At 41.3% G+C, this 26,962-nt stretch overlaps 1 protein-coding gene across 7 annotated transcripts in view; it reads right to left on the reverse strand.

Annotated features, from left to right (window-relative positions):
- The window catches only part of LOC121961297 (DENN domain-containing protein 5B-like), a 105,178-nt gene that overhangs the window by 29,485 nt on the left and 48,731 nt on the right, over positions 1 to 26,962 (reverse strand). For all 7 annotated transcript variants that reach the window (XM_042511227.2, XM_088072776.1, XM_042511224.2 and 4 more), the window contains 4 exons: positions 24,665 to 25,358; positions 9,095 to 9,282; positions 3,908 to 4,510; positions 2,958 to 3,189 (listed from right to left, as the gene is read on the reverse strand). In XM_042511227.2, coding sequence (XP_042367161.1) covers positions 2,958 to 3,189; positions 3,908 to 4,510; positions 9,095 to 9,282; positions 24,665 to 25,358 — 1,717 coding nt within the window. The remainder of the gene's footprint in view (positions 1 to 2,957; positions 3,190 to 3,907; positions 4,511 to 9,094; positions 9,283 to 24,664; positions 25,359 to 26,962) is intronic.

Below are 26,962 nucleotides of genomic sequence, written 5' to 3' on the forward strand. Positions count from 1 at the left end.
CACGCACACGCACACACACACACACACACACACACACACACACACACACACACACACACACGCACGCACGCACACACACACACTCTGCTCCTAGCCTAATGAAGAAAGCCCGAGATGCTCTGACAGCTGCTCATTAGCCAAGATGAAAAATCCTGGCTGCACTTCAGAACAGGTTGTTTAGATTATAAACCACAGATGCAGTATGTCCTCTCATCCTTCTTTTTTACTCCAGGGGTCCCAAAACACACTCACACTGGCACTGAGTCTGACCCTGCTTTTTGTTCCCCTAACACAGCGAACACACACCTGCCGTCAACCTGTCTAAGCCTCGAACCTGTTCTGTGTGTGATAGACAGGAGTGCGTGGTGAGTGAGGGCACCGGAGCGGGGAAGGCAGTCAGGCGTAGGCCATGGCTGCCTTTTGTCTGGGTAATTGGGTACCGGCATGCACCATCGCCCCCAAATAAGCTCCCCATCACCAATTAAAGCTTTACATTGTTTGGCCCATTAGCGTGAAACAGTGTGGGTCAAAAACCAATGGCATGCATGTGCACACGTGCACGTGCACACACACAAACACGCACACACACCGAAAAATGTACAAAAGATCTGGCTGAAATGAACTTTTTGATCATCTTTATAGAGGAAGATAATGATCTGAGACAATAAAAGCAGCAAAACTGAGCATATTCAGTCAAACTGAAAGCTGCTACTGTCATATAGCCACAGTAATAGCGGTATGTTGAATCAACATAATATCTGTCTAATGTATCACATATATCATGATATAACTGTTCATAAAGTTGTTTCGGTATGAATTCATAACCTTCCTTAAAGTCATTTTCTGCATTTTTATGTTCAATAGGATAAATTGACCTTTATTAATTCAGTTAGCATTTAAAGGTTCAACCCTTTAAAACCCCGATCAGTCTAGTGCTGCCCACACATTTCACAAGCATTCACACCTCCAAAATGTGAGCAAATCGGTTTGTTTGTTTTTTTTCAAAAACATGGAGGAAAAGGCAACCAGCACTTATGCAAGAAATGTGCTTCAAAATGCAAGAAATTTGTAAAAGCTTAAAAATAAGAAAGAGGGACAGAGAATTATTAGATTAAAAATAGGGGAAAATACATAGTTTTAATTATCATTATTATATATTTAAAATTATTTTACAGATAGAATATGTAATAAAGATTTTTTTTCCCCAAGTCACTTTCCAGGCGCGATTTCTTTCAAAAATATGAAAAAAAGGCAATAAGCAGCTTGCTAAAAAACGTTTCTCAAATTGCAAGAAATTCGTAGATTTAGATGAAACTCATGTTGCTCATGGCCATTTTGCTCAGGTTTAAAGGGTTAAGGACTTATTTAGACCAAACCAGAGCTGGTGATTGTTGGAACAGTGGATTTACTAACTAGATTACCAACAAGAGTATTCTGGACATTTTGGTTGAGTTTAATTTGTTTCTGTCGAGTTTAAATGAAGTGTGTTTTATGATGAGTTAATGAGGCAATTAAGCCTCTTTAGTCGAGAAAGTTAAATTTAAACGGTGTAGAGTTTTATTTCTCTGTTTAGTAAGAAAATAAGTGTGAGAATATTGTTTTTCTTAACATTTTTGGGGTTTATGTTGTGTATAGATTAGTCTGAAAAGCTAAAAGTAAGTAGCACCACACACCCTAGCGTCAGTTCAGTTAGCTACTTACCCCTTTGCAACCTGGATCAGCATCCATTTTCTTGTGCTGCGTTCAGAAAACTGTTACAAATATTTAAAGCTTTCAAATGTCAACAAATTGGTTTTGATTTCTTTCAAAAATAAAGACGAAAAAAATGAAATTAGCAAAAACAAACTAAAAAAACAGTAAAAGCTGATAAAGAAAAGAAAAAAGGAAAATCAACAAATTAATAGGGAAAATATTAAGAAATGTATGTGTCTAATTAAATGTTCAAAATTTATTATTATTTTTTATCATTTTTTTTAAAATTACTTTTCTTTTCAGGTATTTTTAAAAATATTAATAATAATTTAAAAAATCCTATAAAAAATAAAATAAATAATAATTTTTAAAATCATTTTCTTATTAATTTTTAAATCATTTGTGGTTGCTCATTGCCTTCGTTGCATGCTTTTGGAAGAAATCGAGGCAAACTACTCAGGTTTCAGAGAGTTACACTTCCAAAACAGCTGGTGCAACCTGCTCCTGCTCTGTTCTTCATGCACAGATGCGACAGGAAGATCAATCTTCTCATTTCTCACACACACATTAGTCCTTATTTTTTAAAATACACCAGAGTACCTGTAATCCTGCTGCTTAGCAGCTGTATGAGCATCAGTAACCTACAAACAGTAACACACACAGCCTCAGATTCCCTGTTGGTCTCCAGCAGTCTGACTCCTGAGTCTGACCTCCTGCCTCACACTGCACATTCAGCACCAATTAAAGGCTTAAACCAGGGAAAGCCAAGCAGCACTAATTGAGAAAATCAGAAGACAAAAGGCCTGAGCAAACACTCTGGCAGTGTGATGGTGTCAGAGAGCGTACAGTATGTGAGAGAGTGATGGAGTGTTTGCTGTGTTGGGATGTAGAGAAATGAGAAGTGTGGTTTTGTGGTCACTGGGGAGAGCCGAGCTGCTTCCACACGCTAAATGAGAGACAAGAGGAGAAGGAGAGATGGAGGAGGGAGAGAAATGGATGCAGAGTGTTGTTTAAATTGCATGGCACAGTGCAATCCTGTGTGACCTCGGTAATGGCTGATTGGAATACTCTGAAGGACGCACGGACATGTACGGCCTGCTGATCGACGCTGCTGTAAATCAAAACACTACCTGTTTCTTTCTCCCTGCGGGGATGTCTCTCCAACCACTTTTGTTCCATTTCTAATTATGTTTCTTGTTAAATTATGCAAAGTAAAGCTCACTGCAACACATTTGAGCACTCACATCTACCTCTGCTGAGCTTACCGGACTCCTTGAGGATGGAGCAGCGCTGGTAGCTGGAAGATCGGAGGCTAGGGGCGCGGACGTTGTAGAGGCGGGCCTTGTCGATGCGAGCGTCAAAGACGCGGAGCAGTGGCTCCTTCTCCTCCCACTGGGACATGATCTTGTTGTCGATGAAGGTAGCAAACATCTGTGTCTCGATGAAGTGGGAGAGGAAGGGCAGGTAGGGCTCAGGCTGGTCGGACAGGAAAGAGGCCTAGGACAGGCAGAAATAAATGTATGAAACATCAGCCAGAGGTGAAGTCTGCTCAGGCAACAACAAAAAGATATAACCGCTTAATTAGTCATTGTGATCATCTGTGTTATAGAGGAGGAAGATGTGTTTACAAAACTACCTAAAAATGTGAGTACAGGTGTTTCATAGTTCATTGACTTTTAATATGTAACCTGTTTAATGTGGATGCAGTGTAAGAAACAGCAGATGGAGATGTGTGAACTGACTTTAACCACCTGTAGCCTCAGTAAGCCTAATGATTCTATCCTTCATGTTCCTATTATTTACAGGATATTTGAAATATCAAACATTACTGACATACAAATACTATTACAGCAAAAGGTCAAGTTAGAAATAACAGCCTGTCTCCAATCATTGTTTTCTCTTACTATGATGCAAGTAAATTTTTGAGAATGTAACACACAAATATTCATCTATTCACAACTAAAGACATATTTCAGCACTGCGCAGTAGATGGCATTTACAGAATTCATGAGGAAAACATACTGCATGTGATATGCAAACATTGTCATAGAATCCCCACAGTGCTCTGAACGCAGGGCAAATTAATCACACGGGCCCATGACATTTCCACCTACATTTGTTTTAGAGAGAAGCCTCTATTTGCACAAATGAGGTAGACACCGAGAAAAAAACGCTAGTTGAGAAGGTGTTATGTGTTTGTGGCTGATGTGGTCACCTTGTCAAAGTTGTGCATCTGCTCCCGGTTGGTGAGCCAGGACTCCAGGTCGGGGGCGCTCTGAATGACGAAAGCTTCATAGTCAGCAAACATGGTGGTGAAGCGGCTGGCGAACACCTCCCTCAGTTGGACGTTTAGCTTGGCATTCCTCAGCTCCTCCTCTTCAGCTGCTGTCCGGCCCCCTTGCCCCTCAGTACCCTGAGCTTTGACCCCGGCTCTCAGGGCATCCACACGGGCCACCGTCACCCCGGTGCGCTTGGTCAGCGCCTGCAGTCTCTCCAGTGTGGCGTTTCCCTGCAGCAGTTCCAGCACTGCCAGCTCTTCCCCTGCAAGGTTGCCGTTACGGCCGTCGTCCTCCAGCTGCCGAAGAGCCACGGTTTTACGCTCCCTGCCGGGGGTGGACGGGGTGCTGCCGGGAGCGCTGCCAGGAGCACTGCCAGGATTGGTGCGTGTCCGTGGTGGAGCCCCTGTGTTGGCAGAGATGCCAAAGCTAAGCAGCACCTCGCTGAGCTCCTGGATGAACTCGGCCTTGTTGGGGAACTGGGGGAAGTCCTCTGGAAGCTCGATGTAGTGGTTGTCAATGTCTACGAAACACAGGTTGGCCTGGGACAGAGAAAGATAATATTATAACAATAAAGCTCAGAAATAGATTGTGATCCTTATAAAATGATATTATTGACATTTAGTTTACATCCATGTATGTGAAAACATGTATGCTTCACACACATATTCTCCCAACAGCACAGACGATTTCTACAATCAGCACAGTTTACAGATTATTGTCACCAATTCAGTGTCTGACCTGACATGTCTCCCCTTCTGTTCCTGAGATATGACGTTGAGTAATGGCAAGAAAAGGGTTTTGCAGAACATTAGGATGTCACAGTGAAGCTAACCTTTGACCTCTTGGATGTAAAATATCCCCACTTCATCACTATATCTGATTAGACATTGTGTGGAATTTTAGTGTATGAATTATTGAGTTGTGGCCAAAACCATGTTTTATGAGCTAATAGTGACCTTTGACCTTTTAAACACAAAATTCTAATCAGGTCATTCTTGAGTCCAAGTTGACATTTGTGCCAATTTTAGGAAAACTTTCCCAAAGCCTTCTTCAGATATTGCATTCAAGAAAATGAGACAGATGCAAGATCACACTGACCTTGACCGCAAAATTTGAATCAGTTCTTTACTATTGAAATTCTTGAGATAAGAATAAAATGGAAGCAAGCTCCCAGTGAGCTTGACCTTTGACCCCCAAAATCTCCTCAGGTCATCACTGAGTCCAAGTTCAAGTTTGTACCAAATTTAAGGAAATTACCTGAAGGTGTTCTTGAGATACTGCATTCAAGAGAATGCAATAGATAAGATCGCAGTGACCTTGACCTTCGACATCCAAATTCTAATGAATTACTTGTTGAGACTAAACGTGATTTTGTGTCAAGGTTGAAGAATTTCCTTTAAGGTGTTAGATATTGCATTCAAAAGAATGACAAGAATACAAGGTCACAGTGACCTTTACCTTTCATCTATGACCACCAGTGAACAATACGAAAGATTATTTCTCTAGATAATGAGTACAAAAGAATGAGATAGAATGAGAGAGACAAGGTCACAGTGACCTCAACCTATGACCACCAAAATCTAATCAGTTCAATACTGAGTCCAAGTGGATGCTAAATTTGAAGAAATTCCCTCAAGGCATTCTTGAGATACTGTGTTCACAAGAGTGTGACGGATAGACAGATCGACGGACGGATGGATAAACAACCTAAAAACATAATGCCACTGGCTACGGCTATCATCGCCGCAGAGCTATCAAAACTAAATCAAATGTCTACATCAAACTTTGTATTAGATGAAACAGGTACAGGGTGAGCTGGGACAGGTCTCATCTGGAGACATGCTGAGGATGGACTTATTTAAGGAGGTACGGTGGGGCAACGGAGATGCTGAGTATGAGGAATGTAGGTCAGTGTGTGATTGATAATAGCACATTGTCAGAGATCAACCTAAATCTGACATAATGGAGTTATCATCACACTCTCACATGGGATTAAAGTAAGACCTGATAATACCCTAAACCCCTCAGAAGCACTGATATAGGGACACACTCACATGCACATGCCAGGAAACACAAAGACAAATTCTAATTTTAAATAGGAGTGACAGAAAACATCCAGATTGAAATGTGCAGGTCAGACCTCAGAGTGCGGTGTGCTCATGTGCTGGCTGAATCTCCAGCATCCACATATGTGCTGCCTAGCACATTGCAATTCATTACTTACACCGTCACAACAATGAAGCTGTAAAACAAACCAGCTGTGCAATAAGATAAGATCTATTTTCAAATCAAATAATGCAAATACGAAGCATGTGACACAGCTGGAAGATCTGAAACACTATATACTGAAAATGAAAAATTTATCCGGAAAATTATGATAAATGTGTGGATACTTTGGGTGAAAATCATAATGTTCACTGTTTTTTTTCTCTTAATGTTGGTAGTTTGACTAACCTGGAGGTCTTACTGCTCATGTTTCTTCACAAGTTAGATCTATTTTTAGCAATGTGATCTCAGCAATTAACTGATTGATACTATTCCTTAAATATTCTCAAAACTACAAAATTAAGATTTAGGTAATGAACTAGGACTTTGAAATATACTATAAAGCAAATTATTCCAGTCCTTCATTCGGATTGGCTGAGCTGTGTTCAAAGCCATTGTAAAATACTCCTTAAACACACAGGTATGACTGCATGAGAGTTTCAGTATTTCTGCATCTATTAGTCGCTTATTGTCACATGAGTTGCAGAGCTAAAGAGAGCAACTGCCTACTGAAGCCTAATTAATTTATCATTGGCCAAGACAGAAATGGTCAGAGGCCAAAAAATCTGTTTTTTGAGGTCATAGTACCCTTGACCTTTAAATTATGACCACCAAAATTCTATCAGACCATTGTTGAGTCCAAGTAAATGCTTTTTCCAAATTTGAAGAAGTAGCCTCAAGGCATTCTTTAGTTATTACATATACAAGAACGAAAAAAAGATGAGGTCTTAGTGACCTTGACCTTTAAACTACGACCACCAAAATCCTATCAGATCATCATTGAGTCCATGTGGATGTTTGAGCCAAATTTGAAGAAATGGCCTAAAGGCATTTTTGAGATATCGTGTTCACAAAAATGACACAGATAAGGTCACGTTGACCTTGACCTTTGATTTATGACCACCAAAATCCTCTCAGACCATCACTGAGTGACCAAGCGGACGCTTGCACGAAGTTATTATTGAGATATCTCATATGAGAATGGGACAGACGTAAAGACAAAAGTTTGAGAACCACTGCTTCCGGGTCACCCCTGAAGACACCACAAGTCAGGAACAAGCACACAGTAAGTATTTATTACCACTAAAGCTTCCTTTTTCATAAGACTACTATGTTCATCAAAGTTTTCAAATCTGGGTTTGGGGTTTGGTTCGGCTCACATACTTTCACTTTTGTTCACTGTTTCGCGAGACGATAAAAAACAGACTTAAAGAACTCGAACAAACTCTGCATATCACAAATCCTTTTGTCTCCAGAAAGGCTGCACTAGTTTGGATCTAAAGCCCATTAGGAATACTTGTATATGCAGGAGGAAAATGTAGAAAAGGGATGATAACTGTGCCATGTTATCTGTCTGTTGTGCAAACATCTTTATCATTTGACATCAGGTAACAAGCAGAGCCGGATTGAAGTTAAGGGTTCAGAAAGGCAAACCTCGTCTGGCATTCATTCCCCAATTACCTCCAGTTCCAGTTTCCTCTCTCTCATCTCGTCCCCTCTGCTTTGCTTTCAGCCATTCTTTCATCATCAGCCCATTTCTAGGTCACTGCCACTTCAAAGGATCATTTACAAACAGGGAGATTCACCCGTCTAAGCAGGCGGGGGAGCCCGTGCGGGAGGGGGAGGTGGGGGGGGGGGGGCAGACGGGCTCGTGGGTGCTCCGCTGCAGCGTCCTGCGCCGGCAGCCTGCGATAATTAGCATCCATACGGAATGTGCCGGATTAACGAGTGCTGGGAGTCGGGGGATGTGGGCAAAGCCGGAAGCCGGCGAGCCTGGATGTTCCGCTTTGTTGGGGCCTTATCTCGCTCTTACACATGAACACACACACATTAACTGGAACCCTGCATTGGGTTAAATACTGGTTTATATCCAGAGCACATTCACAGCCTCGCTGTCTCACAAGTGTTGGGCTGAAATAAAAAGGCAAGAAGAATAAAAGACTGAAATCCACCTCAGGCTCACTTCGCCTTGAGGTGAATTTGTAGACAAACAGCAGGTAAATCCCTGTTCTATTGTGTGTGTGGAGGCTGTTTATAACATAGAGGTGTTTCTTGTAATTTCCTGTCTGTCTGAACAGGAGCCTGGTAGTCTGCCTCTGTGTGTGTGTGTGTGTGTGTGTGTGTGTGTGTGTGTGTGTGTGTGTGTGTGTGTGTGTGTGTGTGTGTGTGTGTGTGTGTGTGTGTGTGTGTGTGTGTGTTCAGTGTTGACCTTGGACAGTGTATTGTCAGCAGTAATGAGCACTGACTACACGCTGCTGCAGCTTGTACATGCACACACTTTCACTACTTGTTTCACTATACTTGTGGGAGCCTTCAACTGCACTCACCAAACCTTCCTGGAGCCTTCATGTAAGACCAGTGACAGGGATTAAACCATCTATAGTCAACTTACTGCCTGTTGGCAAAATCTGGCCCCCAAAAGGGTGCCTGGTGGACCCCCAATTATTTTCAAATTCACAATATAAATAGAATGACTCACACTGGACTTTTGTACATTTAGTATACATGAGGTGCCAGAGTGCATAAAACACCATCCAATTGGAGCCTGTTAATAAAAAAAGTGCCTCTGAACCCTCAACAGAAGTCCTAGCCAACTCCCTACTGTCCTAAAATCCTAGAAATGTCCTTAAGTCATCGAAATGTCCTAAATTCCTGGAAACATCCTAAAATCCTAGAAATGTCCTAAAAATCCTACAAACGTCCTTAAGTCCCAGAATTATGGGGCTGCAGCATCTGGCCCCTGGCCCCTGTCGCAAAAGTGGCCTCCAAGCAAAGTAAGCTGAGTATTGTTGCATTAAACCCTGAGTCCAGAGTCCTGAGTCCAGAGTCCTAACAGTCCTCAGAGACTGACTATGTACCTCTTGAGGAAGCTCCAGTTTGGAGCGGTCTGTGCCCTCTTTGGACTGCAGGCCCATCAGGTAGGGAACAGGAGCGTCCAGGAAGTGGAGGAGGGAGGCCGGCAGGATGGGGACGTACACGTGCTGCCACTGGAAGGGAAACAGCAGGGTGGTGATGCCCTCGGCCACCGTCATCAACCGTTGGTAGTCTGACAGAAGGAGCAAGAATCACAACATAAGGGAACATAAAAATAATAGAATTTCACTTCACATTCTGTATTTAACAAACATTTTGAGAGAACACAAAAGTTTGAGGAAAAATGCAAACGTTTTGAGAAAGGATGCAAACATTTTTGAGAGCGAACGCATACATTTTGTTACAGCATGCAAAAGTATTCTGAGAGAATGCAAAAAAAATTTGCAAGAAAATGCAAAGTTTCTCAGGAGAAAGCAAATGTTTTGAGAGAAAACATTTTGTGAGAGAATATAAAAGTTTTGTGGGAGAGCAGAAAAATTTTGAGGACACAAAAGTTTTTAAAGAAAACACATTAGCTTTGTGAGAACACAAAACTTTTATGAAAATGCAAAAGGTCTGGTAGAGAACACAAACATTTTGTTAGAGAATGCAAACGTTTTGCGAGAAAATGCAAGTTTCTCTGGAGAGTGAAAAAGCTTTGCAAGAGTTTCTCTAGAGACTATCTTTATTGCCTACTCAGTGTTTTATTGGCAGCTCTATATTTTCACAATAACCCTCGAAAGACTTCATTTGGCTAATAAAGCTTTTTGAATTGAACAGAAAATATAATAATAATTTCATAGTTAATAATTTCATTTCATATTTTATTTCATAAAGGTGGTATTGAATTGCATAAGAAAGTAAGTCGCTGATGTGTTTTTAATGAACTCTTCAACGATGTAGGGTGATTTGATTGCTCTATACAGACTGCTGAACTGAGCAGAGGGGCTGGAGGTCAAAGAAATACACATTTATATTGAGAGTATTGATGTTCAAGAGAGGCTTTAATCAAGAGATTTCAATTGAATCTGAGAGTGAGTTAGCTTTAAAGACGAGGAATTACATTCTGATGGATTCTTTTCAATCATGTTTTCACGTGTATGTGTGTGTGTGTGTGTGTGAGAGAGAGGGAGAGCGAGTATTGCCCCTGTTCTCTAAAACAGATTAAGGCCAGAGGCTGCAGTATTGAGTTCAGCAGCAGTTTCATCACATGCTATTGTGACGGCCGGAGTGAAAAGCCAGCGCGACCTCGAGGAAAGTGAAAAAAAAAGAAGAATAAAACATGATAGAGTTATAGCAATGCATCCAATCAGCTGCTCTCCCCTTTAGCCCCCCCCCCCATTTTCATTTCCTTTCATTGTGTGTTGGCTTCAGTCCTCCTGTCTGTGCGCGCTCATATGGAATCTGTACACTTTCATTGAAAAGGCATTAAGCTCCTCAGCGTCTTCACCACAGAGCACAGTGATTTATATTCACCCGGACGAGATGCAGCTGCTCGGCTTGTTCTCTACAAACCTTGAGCAACGTTACTTCACATGTGCTGCTTTCAGACGCCTCAACAAGTATTTACACCTTTGAACTTTGAGCACATTGGTGCCATTTCCTTCAAAAATGGGAAAAAAGCAATGTGAGACATGGTAAGAAATGCTCTGTAGATTGCAAAAGATTGGTAGATTTAGGAAAAGGCTAAAGAAAAATGTCTATGGAAAAAATAGAAAAAGGTTAGAGAAATAAAACAAGAATTCATAGTTAAAAATTTCCATATTTATTATGTCAGAATTATGATCAATTTAAAGCATTTTTCCCAGGCTATTCTTTTCTCTTTTTTTCTGTTTCATTTAAAAAAATTCAGGTTATTTTCTTGAATTTTTAACTAATTTCTTTTGAATTTTTAGAGAAAAGGGTCTTGGGGAAGAAAAAAAGGTTAGGGAAAAAATGAATTAATAGTTATACTAATTATATATTTAAAATTATTTCACAGAATTATTATAAAATTTCAAGCACATTTTCCAGGTCATTTTCTTGTTTATTGTTTAACATTCCATTTCATTTACCCACAAAAACCCCCCAAAAAATCAGGTTATTTTCTTGTACTTTCTACTATTTTCTTTCTAATTTTTGGCTCATTACTGACCTCACTGCACATAATCTTCTTCCCATGTTTTGAAAGAAATCAGGCAATTGTGCTACAGGTTTCAAAGGGTTGAACACAAACATAAAATTACCGCCATCTGAATTTGTATGAACAGCAACTGCAAAGATCCAGATGTTGATAAAGTGAGCAGAACACTTCAGGAAGATGGCTTTACACTAACAAAATAAGTTCAGAAATGCAGATCACACACACACACACAAACATTAAACAGACACTCACGACACACACAGACACACACTCACACTGACACAACCCAATAAATCAATGTCAGCTCACTTGCTTTTTTCTTCTTTTTCTTCATGTGTTTGAAGAAGTGACAGTGAGTAGCGTGTGACACAAACGTGTGTGTGTGTCTATGTACGTGTGTGTGTAACTGGTTACCAGTGCTTGTGCAAGGCGTCGGGATGAAGACAGGCACATGGGCATGCTGTGACAGGAAAATTAAAAGTGTGTGTGTGAGAGAGAAAGAAAGAGAAAACTGAACCATCTCTTAGCTTTGACTGAATTCCAATTTACTTTCTCACAGAATTCATATTTACGCAACTTTCACTTCTTGTGCTCCGTGTCGTAATGACTCTTTTATGTTTGGTTGGTGGATGTGATCTCACCATTAACCCTTTGTAACCTGTATTGACGTCACTTTTCTTGTGCTGTGTTTAGACGTCTTTCACAAGCTATTTGTCCTTTTGAAACTGCAGCAAAGTGGTTTTTGTTTTTTTTGAAAACATAAAGAACGGCAGTGAACAACTTGGCATGACTTGCATGAAATTAGTATAAGGTAAAAAGATTGGAACAAAATAGGTGGGTTTCCATTACAGATTTGTGCAAAACGTAAGCAATAATTTTTAAATTTCGCTAAAACACAATTGCAAAATGACTGCATTTCCATTGAGTGATGTTCTGCAACTTGTCTTGCGATGTTGCGCAACTGTGCAAAACATTAGCAGGTTTTTTTCTATTGCAGCCACTCATTAAAGCCAATCTAATAACGCTGTAATTTCTTTGTCTCGTTTAAGAGTTAAGAAGATCTTGGTCTCTTCATCCGTCCACACATACTGAGCCAAGTTTTGTAGAACGTCATGTGACTTTATTGTACTTCTTTTTCTTCTTATTTGAGTTTAACAGCAGTTGGCATCCATGAAGTCGCATTATTGCCACCCAGTGTTGTACATTATGTGACCTACAAAAGTGAAAAAACTGTTTCCATTGCAGTTTTGCAAAATATGTCTTTTAGGAATCGCCTGAAATACCACCTCATGCGAGTGTTTTTTTTTTTTGCGATAAATGTGAATTTTTTCGAATTTGATGTGATTCCGTTAGGCGTGTTTTGTATTCACAGTTTCAATTTGCGAAATTTGAAGGTTAATGGAAACCCGCTGAGTGTGTTCAGTGCTTTGGTTTATGATCGCATGCCTGCAAACCTACTTACACTCCCATCAGCTAACTTTTCATGTTATTTAGACCTCAAAATACTACATTTATGCAACAACACAGAGAGAAGACATGTCAGTCAGAGTCATCCCACCGCTGTGTGTGTGTGTGTGTGTGTGTGTGTGTGTGTGTGTGTGTGCGCGCTGTATGTTTGAATGTGTATAGGCTTTGTCTCAAGTCTGAGCAGGCTGAGAGTTTCTCCCTCCCACCCCCCTCTGTGGGAAACAAAGCGCAAGACTGAAACACTCCTGTCTGTTTTTTCACGTCACATCAAACTCTCTCCCGCTCGCTTCCTTTCTCTCTCTCTCTCTTTCTCTCTCTCACACACACACACACACACACACACACACACAATGATGAGTTCAGCCCCGGTGTCTCAGCCGGCTTCATTAACACTTGTCTGTTCCAACCTCAGAATTTTCACCCTCTTTCTTTCCCTCACAGTGAAAAAACATCACACAGCGAGGCCTCCTGGGGAACAACAACAAGATGATCTTATCTTCTCCTTTTGCTGAGCAGAGTCGGACTAATTCATCCTTTTTGTTCCAGTTAGAAACAGCTTCGGGTGCTCCTCTCTACAGAGCACATTCACCTTTGACAGCATCTGCTGAAAGCAACTCCCTTTGCAATATGACAAATACAAGCTCCTGTGACAGATGAGCAAGTAATCATTTAAAAAGGAACAAATCTGATACGGCAGCCTGTAGCACTGCAGAAATCCCCGACAGAGACCGGGCCAAAGGATGCTGAAAAACAGGACAGGACATGTCGAGTCATTGTGAAAGTGCTGCTGTGCAGCAGGGACTGATAAACAGACAGCTGCGTCTCACAGGGGAAGCTGTCTGTGGTGAACAGCTGACATGAGGTGTTCTTCACAAGCAGAGGCTTTAGTTCAGCTGCACCCTGATAATGATAATGCTCTGATATCATAAAAGAAGATGACTTTATGGAGGGAAGATTACAAAAAAATCTAAATAAAAGAGGAGAAGTGTCTCATCCCATGACAAATCAAGCCAAGAATTACTAATACTGTGTGAAGACATGGTCAGCTACTAGTCAACTGACCTGAGAAACACACAAACACAACAGCCAAATAGTGGAAAACTAAACACAATAAAAAGCAAAGAATCGATTCAATCAGACAGAGCCCTGGCACTGAAACTGAGGTCATATGCAAAATGAGCATGTGACAGCAAGATGTGTTGCTCTCACCCCGGTATACACTGTGTGATTTGGGGCTGGCTCAAGCCTCCTGAGATTTTTGCAGTCTTGTAAGTTTAGTGCAAGCCACATTGTGCGACATGGATCTGAATAAACTTAGGTACGAAATCAAGTTTGATGTGTGCAGATTGTGCAATGACATCACCTTATGAATTGCAGGCTACGACATACGTCCATCGACGTCAACACGCATGAACAGAGGGTTGTTGTTAGTGTGTTATTCATCTACGCCGCTGCCGTGGTAGAGAAAAATGTTAAATAAATTGAGCCTTTGCTGTAACAGTGTTTACGTGTGTCAGAAAAAAAAAAGAGAAAAGGAGAAGGAGAATGTGTGGAGAAAAAAGGCAACTTGGCACTCCAGTATTGCAACGAGAGGTCAAAGTAAGTATTAGCATCTATCAGCATTTAGCAGTGTCGCGCTGGTCACTGCGTCATTTCATGCTGCATTTCTGTTGGCTGGTTAGTGGACGTGGGTTGTAACAGCTGTCACACAGAGAGATTCTCATCCCAAATATCCAACACTGTCAGATATTTATCCCAGGCTGTCTTTGATTGCATGACCATGACAACAGCCATCCTTGAAGCTCTCTCAATGTGCAGCGTAGGACCACTGTTGTAGAGCCATAACCAAAGATATCGCCACATTTCTGCCACGATGGTTATCTTTGGTCTGAGACAGCCCAAAATCACTTAAAGCCGGTCTCTCCCTCCTCTTCTCTAGATTTTTTCCCGACACACATAAACGCCACTACAGTAAAGACTTGATTTGTTTGTTTACATTTTTCTCTACCACTACAGCAGCATACAGTATGCACACAACAAACTTGATGTCGTACACAAGTTTATTCAGATCCATGTTGCACAGTGTGGCTTGTACCAAAGACTGCAAAAATCTCACAGTGTGCAGGGGGCTTGAGGCTCCATCTGCACAATGACATGTCACTAGAACATATTGCTACTTTCCTATGGTACGCGGCACCTGGCATGCACTCATTCCTTGCTTTTCAGACCACTCCTTAATGTAACATTTGGTCAAAGCAGCCAATTAGTACAAGCAAAAGGATTTACTTCTGTTTTGACGCTGGTAGATGTAGGAACAGCGGCACATGCAAACGAAAACTTGATCTTAGTTATTATTAATTATGATGGTCACCCCATTTACAGTTTCTGATGACTGCAGCAAACTTTTATTTTTTACTTTTTACTTTTACATAAATATGTGAGTGTGAGGGTTTTGCTGTGTCGTGCACGCAGCGCAGGCAGAGCTCCCCATGAGTTCTTCTTTTTCCTCAGCTGCAGTTTGTGACTCGCTTGGTGGACAGTTAATCTGTCGATCCATTCACAGCTGATCAGGTCAGATCAATGGATCACTGCGAATCAAATCAAACTTTTAGACCCAGCAGAATGATCACTTAAGTTTCACTTTCACTGTGCGAGACAACTGTGCGAGACAACTGTGTGAGACGTTCTGATGCTCCACCAGTTGTAGAAAAATGAATAACCCAAGGGTATATATACACTTCAATAGTGCTCCTAATGATGGTCCACCGCCAAAAATAGAAAATCTATTTGTGGCCGCAGATATTTTAACAATGGCAGGCAACCACAAATAAATGAATTTGTGGGAAACCTGCATGTATCAGAGTTCAATACTCTCAGCTTTTTTAGCACAAGGCCACATGAGCACTGAGGCCTAGCATGCCCAACTATGCGTTTGCTAAGGACCTTTTATGTAGGCATGCACATTAATATCAGCAAATCATCGGTATCTGCAGATATCGGCTTTAAAATGAAATATTAGTGTCGGCCCAAAATGAACATTTCTGCTGACAGGACAGGCTGACAAAATGACGCCTTAGTTCTGCGACTTAAAATAGTTGAAGTGGCGAAATTTGCCTGTCAGAATGTCAAAGTTACTGTCAGCATTTACATTCACATCTGCCTGCCAGGACAGTAAATTACCTCCACTGATCATCATAGCAGACATTCCTGCACACTTTACCTCCATCCCCCACTGAGCCCTGTGATTGGAGGAGGCACTCGCCTGTCACAGCCAATAATTGTGCAAGGAGGACAGGTGGGCGGGGCTGATGATGCTTCTATCTGTCATGGTGTAATTACTCATTGATTGATTGGGATGAGTGTGGGAACATATGGCCGAGCAGCGTCTCATTAACATCCAGGGAACGTCCTCAGTGTCTCTCCTGAACTGAACTCTTCCATCACCTGCCTGCAGCCAAATGACGCTCCGTGCAGGGTTTTCCCCCTCATTACAAAGCGATAAGGGCTCATTTAGAGAGACCTGTCTCGCATTCAGAGCCCGTGCTGGATGCCAGCGGTGATTCCTGATGAAAACTGATGAAAAAAACAGGGATGTTTTTCAGCTGAGTGAGGGCTGGTTTGAATCGTTTCCCTCCAGGAGCAAGTGTCTTTTACACTGACATTGATGAATAAAACACTGAGACCCATTTTTATCAAAGGATGACAGGATGAGAGAGGAGCAGGCGTGTAAGTCCACTGAGACTGTTTCTGTTAACATTTTTAATACGACTGCCTCAAATCGCCCCAAATGTAGTAGACATGCAGTCTTAATTCATGACATAAAAGTTAAAAGTTGAAATGCCTGACCTGTTTTTTAAATGTTGACATTTTGGTGCTATCACTGCTGAGCTTGTCATTCCTCTGTCCAAATGTCGGGGCCTTTTTTCTAGCTATTTACATTTGATGCTAAGCACCCAGGCAGACAGGAACAATGCCAAAGTTTTGACAAAATGGCCAAACCCTGTCTGTATCAGTCCCTCAGATAATGCTGACCCAAAAAGATGACGTTGACCAAGTTACAAAATCCACAATGACTAAAACAGACGTACATTAGCAGATGGCTAAACTGGAAGTTAGCTGCTTGACAGGCAGAAGTCCCTCTTAACTCCACCTATATATACTATACACAGACACTAAGAGCAGTATCAATCTTACTAGCTTACTCACACAAAGAAAGTAAAGTACGAGTCACGTCTTAACCCTATAACACCAGGGTTTCCCACACACATTTATTTGTGGCAGCCTGCCACGATTAAAACATCTGCCACCACAAAATAGATCTTCGATTTTTAAAGCTGGACCTATTCCTAGGAACACTGTTGGAATAGTTATATCATTTTCTTATGTATAGCACTACATTGTCGAAGCACACTCTGGGCACAGACGGAGCAGCAGAACATCAGGCACAGTGAAAGTGAAACTTAACTCTTACAAATTTAGAAAGGGGACAAAGTATGATACAAAGGGAGACACATTTGAGCGAACTACATAAAAAACAAAAGTTTGATGCCATTTTGACTTAGCATTTAAATAACAGAGTGGCTTTCATAGTAATTAAATACAACTAATATAAACTTTTCATCTGCATATGCCACAGTTCCTGCCATAACTTGCTAGGTCTAAAAGTCTGCAATCCACAGAAGCTGCTGCTCTCATCCATGTTGTGGCAAAACACTTCTGAAAACTGTTCTAAAATGAACTCGAACTTAGATCTAATTTAACTATTCTTGCAAGCTTTCTTCAATAATGGTGGTTGATGTGGTAGCTTCTGCCAAGGAACACTGGAGATGAGCAAACAACAAACTTAAGCCAATCCCAGGATTAGACTAAAATAACATTTCCCAAATCTTTACTTACAGTATATACTCTTATGGAGATTCTGGGGTCTCACTACCCTTTTCTGGGGACCCAGCACTCTCCTCCTTCTTAAGCTCTCATCTTCTGGCTCTGATTTAAACAGTGTCAGCTTTCACTGGGGTTCTGGGTACTTTTCCACACCCCTGACCTATCTCTCCTGTGACACCATTATTTCAAAGACCTTTAATTCTGTATTTTTAAAAATGATGCAACTCAGTTTTATTATAATATCACACACAGGTTATAAACTGGGTATACATACTGGTTAAATGTTTACCTTGTTTCAAACTATGGCATAATAGACCACACAGCAGATAAACACAGGATTAAGATTTAATTTACTTATGTGAAAACCATATTCAGCTATTGAAAAGAGTGCATGTGTGTTGGTCAACTTTTCACCTCTCCTTGTGTGTGATTGTTCAACTTTTCACCTCTTCTCACACAACGAAGATGCAGCTGGTCAAGTCCTTATGCCAAAAAGTTATTATGACCTTGTATCTTATCGTGCACCTGATCATTATACCTTTGTTTTGCATTCTTAAATTGTTATGCTATCTTTCTTATCTTGCAGCTGCTTCTTTTGTTCTTTTTCCCAGGCTGCTGGATTTTTCACACATTTTTTCAAACAGTTCTCTTAATTTTATCACTATAGTACCTCCAACTGTTGTCGAGGGTACAAAGAACTCACAAAGCGTTTAGCCTATTTATAAAATTATCTTTCATTGCTTAAGGCAGGTACTTCTTCAAATGAACATATTCCAAATGATTTTTAGTAAAACGCTGACTTTTCACAGTTCCAAATCAGTTATCAACAGCAGTGTCGCACTTGTACTGTACATCCCATGAGTCCTGAAGCTGCCCTCTAATCTCACTCCGTGGCCAAATCACTCGCTCTGAGCTGCAGTACAGTGCAGAGCCATACAGTCAGCCAATCAGATTAACAAGTCTAATCCTCAGCCCATTTGGTGTCATTACAAGCTTCTGGTGCAGAGACAGACTGTCTCACAATGTGGTGGAAGGACCGAAGAATCAACCCCAGTGCTCGATTAGGGTGGATGAGTAGGAGTATGTAGAATGGGGTCAGGGGAAGTACCAGAAGTAAACAAGCTGCCATAACAGCAGTGACATCTCTCTGCAGTACACGTCTTAGAATGCAAGCGGTTCTTTGTTTAGTTTAGTCTTTAATGTCCTCAAGGGCAATTTGGTCTACAACAGTCGTCAGCACCAGTAGAGGTGTACACTTTCTTCTTCTTTCTTTACTTTCTATGTAATGTTAATTTTGACAGCATTGTCTAGGAGTGAGGAGAGAGCCTGTGCAGGTCTCAGCTGCTCCAACACATCAACTTTGAGAAAAAGCTGGTCGGTCTTCAGGTTTCCCTTTTTAAATAATGAACACATGATACCGCCACCTGCTGGTATGGAGAGTTATGTCCTCGCAATAAAGCACAGAACATATGTGCTAGTTGGTAGCTGGCTATAGTGCTTACAATGTGCTCTAGCACAAATTTTGGGTAAGACACAGACAATGTGAGAAAATGCAACAGTCGGCCTTCATCACCACTGGTTCTTCAGTGTTGGTTGATGAATCTGTGCCTGAAGAGACAGTCTAGGGACTGCGATTGTCCCACATAATGAATTAACTCAATCAGCTAACTGTGGCATCATTGTGAAAAATTGTCATTTGTTTTAACTAGGACAACTAAATGACCTGAAAGTTAACACATTTGGCCAGCATCACAAACAGAACACATACAATGGTGTCTTGTGTTTCTGTTTAAATAGTGACCCCCAGCACGAAAGACATGTAGGTGTCCTCAGTGAAGCCTACAAATTTGTTTAAAACTATTTTAAATTCATACTCATTTGTGTTTATTATCCTACAACGGAGGAATAGGGCCATTTTAAAGGAAAAAAAGTTAGACTTCGAGAATAAAGTCAGAATATTACAAAAAAAAATTTGGAATATGATAAGAAAAAAGTAGTAATAATACAAGAATAAAATTGCAATATTACAAGAATAAAGTCGTAATTTTACAGGAAAAAAGTCGTAATGTTATCAGAAAAAGGTTGTAATATTACGAGAATAAAGTTGTAATTTTACGACCTGGTTGCCAAAGAGGCTGCCCGTTAGGGCTGGGTATTGTCAAGAACCTCACAATTCAATTCAATTTAGATTCTTTGGGTCACGATTCGATTCAGTTTCGATTCGATTCAATATTGATCCAGTTGCTTCAATATCAATTCAGTTATGTGTGTTGATGTCAGAGATATACAGATAATACATTAGCATACTCGCTGATATGTGTTCAATATAGTGTGCATTATCTATATTGATTTTTAAAAAAACTGACACCAAAACTTATTTTACCACTACATTATTCTTTATTAAATAAAAATTAAAACTAAAATAAATTTAAAGTACAGAAAAGTGCACTTTTTGGCGTGAGCCGAACTTAACAAAAGTGATAAACATTTATGCAGGATTTGTTAACCGGAATTTGTGTGTGATCCACAGCAGGTTGCAAAAAATCTGCGTGATGTCGGCTCAAACGGTTACGTAGGTTCACTGTATTGTTGCAGTGTTTTAAAAAGGAAAGAGAAAGAGAGAGAGAAAGAGACAGTTCTTATAAAACTGGGGCGGCACAGTGGCTTTGTGGTTAGCACTGTTGCCTCACAGCAAGAGGGTCCCTGGTTCAAATCCCAGTTGGAAAAAAAGCAAAACTTAAATCTTCTTTGGCAATAATGTCTACATTAAATTACATCAGTTAGTTAAGTTACTTTAAAAACAACAAACTCTGCTGCAGTCACTGTGGGCAGGCAGCAGCAGACAACTAAGACACCACAAATTGATATGGATGATTTTTTTACAATAGTTACTCTTTGCAAACAGCAGCACCTCTTAAGTCTGCACACTGTAGAGATGTGGTTTTATTTTGGGCTTCTATGTACATGACTCATCCAGCGCTGAAGATAAACAAACAGAGAAAGTGTTACAGAGCGCGCCGCAGCAGACTGGAGGAGTGAAACTGAGAAAGAGTGGGACAGAGGAATGTGCAGAAGATGAGCTTGGTCTACAGAGGAGTTCAAAAAGCTGCTGCTCTTTCTGTGAGGTCCTACAACAAACCTGCTCACTGCAGGTTTGAATAATGGATGAAGGGAAACCTAGACGGAGGAAGATCTGATCACCGTGCATCTCAGATAGCCTCATATATGTAGCCCAAGATTATTTGAGACCAAGTTTTACCGAAATATTACAAAAGAGTTTTTCTTGCCTCAATGTTTGAAAAATAAGCCCATGAAGAAATGAGATCTTCTCATATATCTTGTCTTCTTCATAAGTTTGAGCTGAGTAGATTCTCTTGCTCTGCCAACAAGCTGCTTTGATTGACATGAATAAGAAAGCCTTTTTGGACTCAGCCTTCTGGTCCAAACAGTCCAAAGTATGGAACAGTCTGCCTGCTGATCTCCATACAACATCATCTTTATTTAAGAGCAAATTTAACCCTTTGAAACCTGGAGCAAAATCACTGCTTTCAGACGCCTTTCACAAGTATTTTAACCTTTGCACCCTGAAAAAAATTGGTGCAATTTCTTTAAAAGGCAAAGAGCAAAAAAGAAACATTTCACAAATTGCAAGAAATAAGTAGTGAAAAATGTCTATGGAGAAAAGACAAAAGCTAGGAAAACTACATTTACAATTATCATAATAACATTTTGAAAATTAAGTATTATAATTTTAAGCACTTTTTCAGAGTCATTTCCTTATTTTGTTTACTTTCTGTTTTTTTTAAACAAATTTTCTGGTAATTGTACTTTCTTATACTAATTTCTTGCTAATTTTTGGGTTGTTTCTTCTTTTAATTGATTGCCCTCATCCCATGTTTTTGAAAGAAAGCAAGCTGGTTTGCTCAAGTTTCAGAGGGTTAAAACCTTTCGCTATGCATATTTATGTTAAGTACTTTCAACTTTTGTGCAATGTGGCTGCACAAATACAGTTAATCACTTTCTGCTTCTTCAAGAACACAACAGTAACACCTCTTGATGCCTCACTTCAAAGCCAGGTTATATAGACAATAATTGGTCAGTTTACAGAATCTGATCCCCCTCACCCCCATCCCACCATGCCCAGGTAGTACTGATGATGCATTATGACATCATCAAAACTGCATAATGATTATGTCATTAGTTAGCATGACCTCAAAATTACACTGCTTGAAAAACATCTGTGTTCATATGATAACACTGTGAAAACGATCCCTATTTACACGGATCCACAAACACAACAAAAATGCTGTAGTGTGCATGCCATGCCCGAATATGGCAGTGTAACTTTGTAACAGCGCACCACAGAAGAACACCATAGCATGTGCAAAGTGCGGTGGTGACGTCACCATTCTCACAGGATCTCACAGGAGCATTGCCAGTTTACACAGCAACAGAATGGGTGGCATTCTCAAAAGATTACACTCTGGATCCCAGTTTCAAAAATGTGTGTTTTCAGGCCCCCAAAGCACCGTTGACATGTAAATGGCCCCTAAGTCTGGTATAGACCGTATATTGTTACACACTTAATACATATATACATATTATTTTATACATGTTTCCAGGTAATTCTGCCATATCTGGTGTGTGGGAACATTCCCTGAGGTTGCCCATTTAAGTGCAGAGTTTCCCCTCACATTTATTTGTTTGTGGTGGCCCACCATAATTATAAAAACTGTCGCCATTTATTGACTCTGGGCACAGATGGAGCAGCAGAACAGACAGTGAAAGTGAAACCTAACCGTTCATTCTGCTGGGTCTGAATCTTTGCATTCACTTGTCACTACAGCAGCTGCTACTCTTAGCCATCAACCTGATCAGCTCTGACTAGATGAAGAGATCAATTATCCAGCCCTCTGCACATAGATTGTAATTCTGGGGGAAACACTGAATAGTGCATAACTTGAATTTGTAAATATTTCTCCTGTTTTAGCTTTTTTGCACTGGCTCCATGTAAAATCCAGGATTGAATTGAAAATTCTCCTCATCTACAAAGCTCTGAATGGTCAGGCTCTGTTCTATCTGTCACAGCTCATAGTTCCTTATCTAGATCACTATGCTCTGAAAATGCAGGGTTACTTGTGGTTCCCAAAGTCTCCAAATGTAGGATGGAAGCCAGAGCCTTCAGTTACCACGCTCCTCTTTTATTGAACCATCTTCCAGTTTCGGTCAGGGAGGTAGACATCATCTACACTTTTAAGGGTAGACTTAAGACCTGTCTCTCTGATAAAGCTTATAATTAGGGCTGGCTCAGGTTGCCTGGACCAGCCCCTAGTTAGCCTGACATAGGTTTAATCTGCCAAGGGACTTTCTAAGATACACTGAGCTCCTTTTTCCTTCTCTTGCTCCCTCCATCTAAGGTGTAGCGATGTAATTTCTCTAGATGGCATTACCTTGGCCTCTAGCACATCTGTAAGGAACCTCTGAGTTTTATTTGATCCAGATTTATCTTTTGCCTCCCATATAAAACAACTTCAGGGACTGCTTTCTATCACTTGCGTAAAATTGCAAAAATTAGACATATCCTGTCTTGGAGTTAAGAGGGATTTCTGCCTGTCAGGAGATGCTGAAAAATTAGTACATGCATTTGTCACCTCTAGGCTGGATTACTGTAATTCCCTATTATTCGGTTGCCCCAACAAATCTCTTAGGTCTCTTCAACCGGTGCAGAACGCTGCTGCTCGGGTTCTAAAGGGGACCAAGAAAATGGACCATATTTCTCCTGTTTTAGCTTCTTTGCACTGGCTCCCTGTGAAATCCAGGATTGAATTTAAAATCCTCCTCCTTACTTACAAAGCTCTAAATGATCAGGCTCCATCCTATCTGTCGCAACTCATAGTTCCTTACTTACCCTCAAGATCACTGCGCTCTGAAAATGCAGGATTACTTGTGGTTCCCAAAGTTTCCAAAAGTAAGACAGGAACCAGAGCCTTCAGCTTCTGCGCTCCTCTCCTATGAAACCATCTTCCAGCTTCGGTCAGGTAGACTTAAGACCTTCCTCTTTGATAAAGCTTATAATTAGGGCTGGCTCAGGTTGCCTGGAAGAGGGATCCCTCATCATCCTCTACTACTCTTCCTGAGGTTTCTTCCTTTTTTTTCCCGTTACAGGGGTTCTTTTTTCAGGAGTTTTTCCTTGGGTGATGTGAGGGTCTAAGGGCAGAGGGATGTCGTACACTGTAAAGCCCTCTAGGGGCAAACCATGTTTTGCGATAATGGGCTCTATAAATAAAATTGACTTGACTGGACTCCATCTGCGAATGCTCATGTTTATTTACTGCATTACACTAACTCGGTTGCCTCTCCGGAGCATTTGTGCTCCCTTGTTTCCTAGTTTTCCTGGATCCTGGCCGCAATCTTGGCTGAGCCTGATCGTGGTGATGGCTGTGCTAATGCTATGATCCTGTTTTTGACTGTGCATGTGCTGTGGCTGCACTGATGTTTTACCTCCGGTTCGCCTTGATCGGGGTCTTGGTTTTGCTATTGCTGTGGTCCCGTCTGAAGCTGCGCATGTGTCGTGGGTCTTGGTTGCACAGATGCCATGATCCTGCTTGATATGACCTTCTACTACCATTATTATGAGTCATGCCTCCACTATCAATATACGCATGAGACAATTAACAACACCTACAATATTTGCATGTAGCATCACATGCTATCATAGATTGCATTTAGTAATTTTACACCTATCACTATTTTTACATGACATGCTTTTGTTACCATTATTGCTGTTGCATCTCTCTCTTTCTCTTTCCTTTTTGTCATTATCTTCGTTAAATTGTTATTTAAAACATCTATTGCCTTCTGTCCTTCCTGGAAGAGGGATCCCTCCTCAATCGCTCTTCCTGACCTGCCCCCCCACCCCCCCCCACTACAGTTTTTCCTTAGACAATGTGAGGGTCAAAGGGCAGAGGGATGCCATATGCTGTTTTTATAATGGGCTTTATAAATAAAACTGACTTGAATTGACAAAGTGTGTGTACAAAAAAGTTTGACAATTCTAAGAAAAAGTCTGACTGGGTATGATCTTGACTTAATTTTTCCTTACCCTGTGAGTACAGCAGGATCTGCATCTCCAGCAGGGTGCAGGTGAACACCTGGACCAGGTTCTCCACTCCCAGCAGACTGAAGGCCTCCGCCAGGGGGAAGTCGGCTAGCTGCAGCTCCCCCAGCCCAGGCCTCTGACACACAATAGGCTCGTACACTCCGTGGAATTTGAGCGATCGTCCCGGAGCAGGGAGCGGCACCTCGTACAGGATGTTGTGAACGTAGCTCTCCAGCGGCAGCGGGGGCGCAGTGGCTGCAGTAACAGCCCTGTGTAGCTGTGACAGGAAGCGGCGACAGGCGTGCATGAAGGGCATGGGCGTGATCAGACACAGGGCCTTGGACACGTAGAGGGTGTCCCGCGATGAGTCGTAGCCAACGGCTCTGCGAGATGAAGATGAGGAGGATGAAGACGTGGGGGAGTCAGCATCGTCTAAACTGCTTGCCAAGGAGTCCATGCTGGAGGAAGAGGAGGAGGAAGAGGAGGGAGGGGTGTTGGCAGTGGCGCTCTCTGCATTGTGCATCTGGTAGAGGGTCTGCATGGCAGAGCAGATCTGTGGGCTGGTCACCTCCTCGAAGAAGGTGTGGACGAAGCCGTAGGTCCGAGAGCCGTCCTCCTTGGTAATGATGAAGGAGTGGAACTGTGGATCCCGCTGGTCTGCCTGCGTCCTGAACGACAGGCCTTTGGGCATACACAGCTGCAGAGAGAGGCAGGAGCGGGGGTCAGTCAATGCTGCAACACACACAATTTTCAATTCTACTTAAAACACCAGGTGTTTTTGCAACTTAAGTGTAAAGGATTGGGATGTTTATTATAACTTCAGTAATATCAGCTGCTGTTCGACACACTGCCCCTTGGGATTACCCGACAAAAGTATCACATCAGTTGTGCACAGGCCTACAGACAGAGCTTGGAAATAATGGCATCCAGTCGGGAAATAAAATCTTTGGGATGCAGTCAGGATGAAAGGACACGGTAAACTCACTATCAGCATGCTGTGGACGCTCAATGTTGTTTCCCTAATAATGCTACAATGTGAACAACTAATCTGTGTTGACATTGGCTGGAGGAGAGCTAGTTATCGTTAAAAGGTAGCAGGCGGTGGCTGAAACTTACAGCTCACTCAAGTTGCAATGACTTAAATGAGTATTAGGCAAAGGTAAATTATAACATTCTCATGATGTGTTCAAATGTCATTTTGTTACATGACGTTTTGGCGAGACACAAAAGATAGAATAAATGCCATCAATATCAAAATAAACAGCGAAAAACATTGGCACTGGCCCAAACTTCCCAAGTAAGAAAGCTGGTAGCACCAGTGAAAACTTAGTCTACAGCTCAGGGAAATGTGAGGTGCTTTCCTGTATCTGCTGTGGACCACTGCTATATGCCATTCAGAGGCGACTGCAGCGTGGTGCTGCCATGTTCGGGAGAAGTGACCATACGGCCGTCTTGTTGGGGTCATGATGTGTGTATGGTTGATTCATTCCACAACCCAGAAAAAGCCATGAATTACCAGAACCATCTGGAAACATTTACAATTATAAAGCAGCAGCTAGCAATGTAAGAAAATGCAAAAAAAACAATCAGAAATCCTCTTCAATTGTGCTATACCAAGATAATCCAACTGATTCAAGAATACTGTGATTTTTAACTCCTATGAACCACTATTTACAAGTTCAAATGATGATACAGGATAGATATATGTATTTTTTTACCCTTGTTTCCAGGTAATTCTGCCATAACAAGTGTGTGTGGACATGCTCCGAGGTTGCCTGTTCAAGGTTTCCTTCACATTCATTTATTTGTGGCAGCCCACCATAAATACGTGTATTGATTTAATATTTTTAGAGATGGACCGTAGGAGCACTATTGGAATATCTATAGTGTGGTTATTCATGTCATCACACTCTTGGAGCGCAGAGAGTACACTGGGCACAGATGGAGCAGTAGAACATCAGACACAGTGAAAGTGAAACTTCACCGTTCGTTCTCCTGGGTCTAAAAGTTTGCATTCACTTGCCCCTACAGCAGCTGCTCCTCTCCACCATCAAGCTGATCAAATCTGACTAGATAAACAGATCAATTATTTAGCACCTTGCACATAGATTTTAATTCTGAGAGTGAGTTTGTGATGACTGTGTGTGTGTGTGTGTGTGTGTGTGTGTGTGTGTGTGTGTGTGTTTGTGTGTGTATTGCTTTCACAGCCAACGCCACGTAAATTGTTAATATAAACACTCAGCAGTAGCAGCAGTTTACAATAAATCTGACTTATTAGCCTTATGGTGTTTATGAGGCTGC

Source organism: Plectropomus leopardus, chromosome 22 (genome assembly GCF_026936395.1).
Source record: "Plectropomus leopardus strain MGB_pleo_1.0 chromosome 22, ASM2693639v1, whole genome shotgun sequence".
Lineage (NCBI taxonomy): Eukaryota > Metazoa > Chordata > Actinopteri > Perciformes > Serranidae > Plectropomus > Plectropomus leopardus.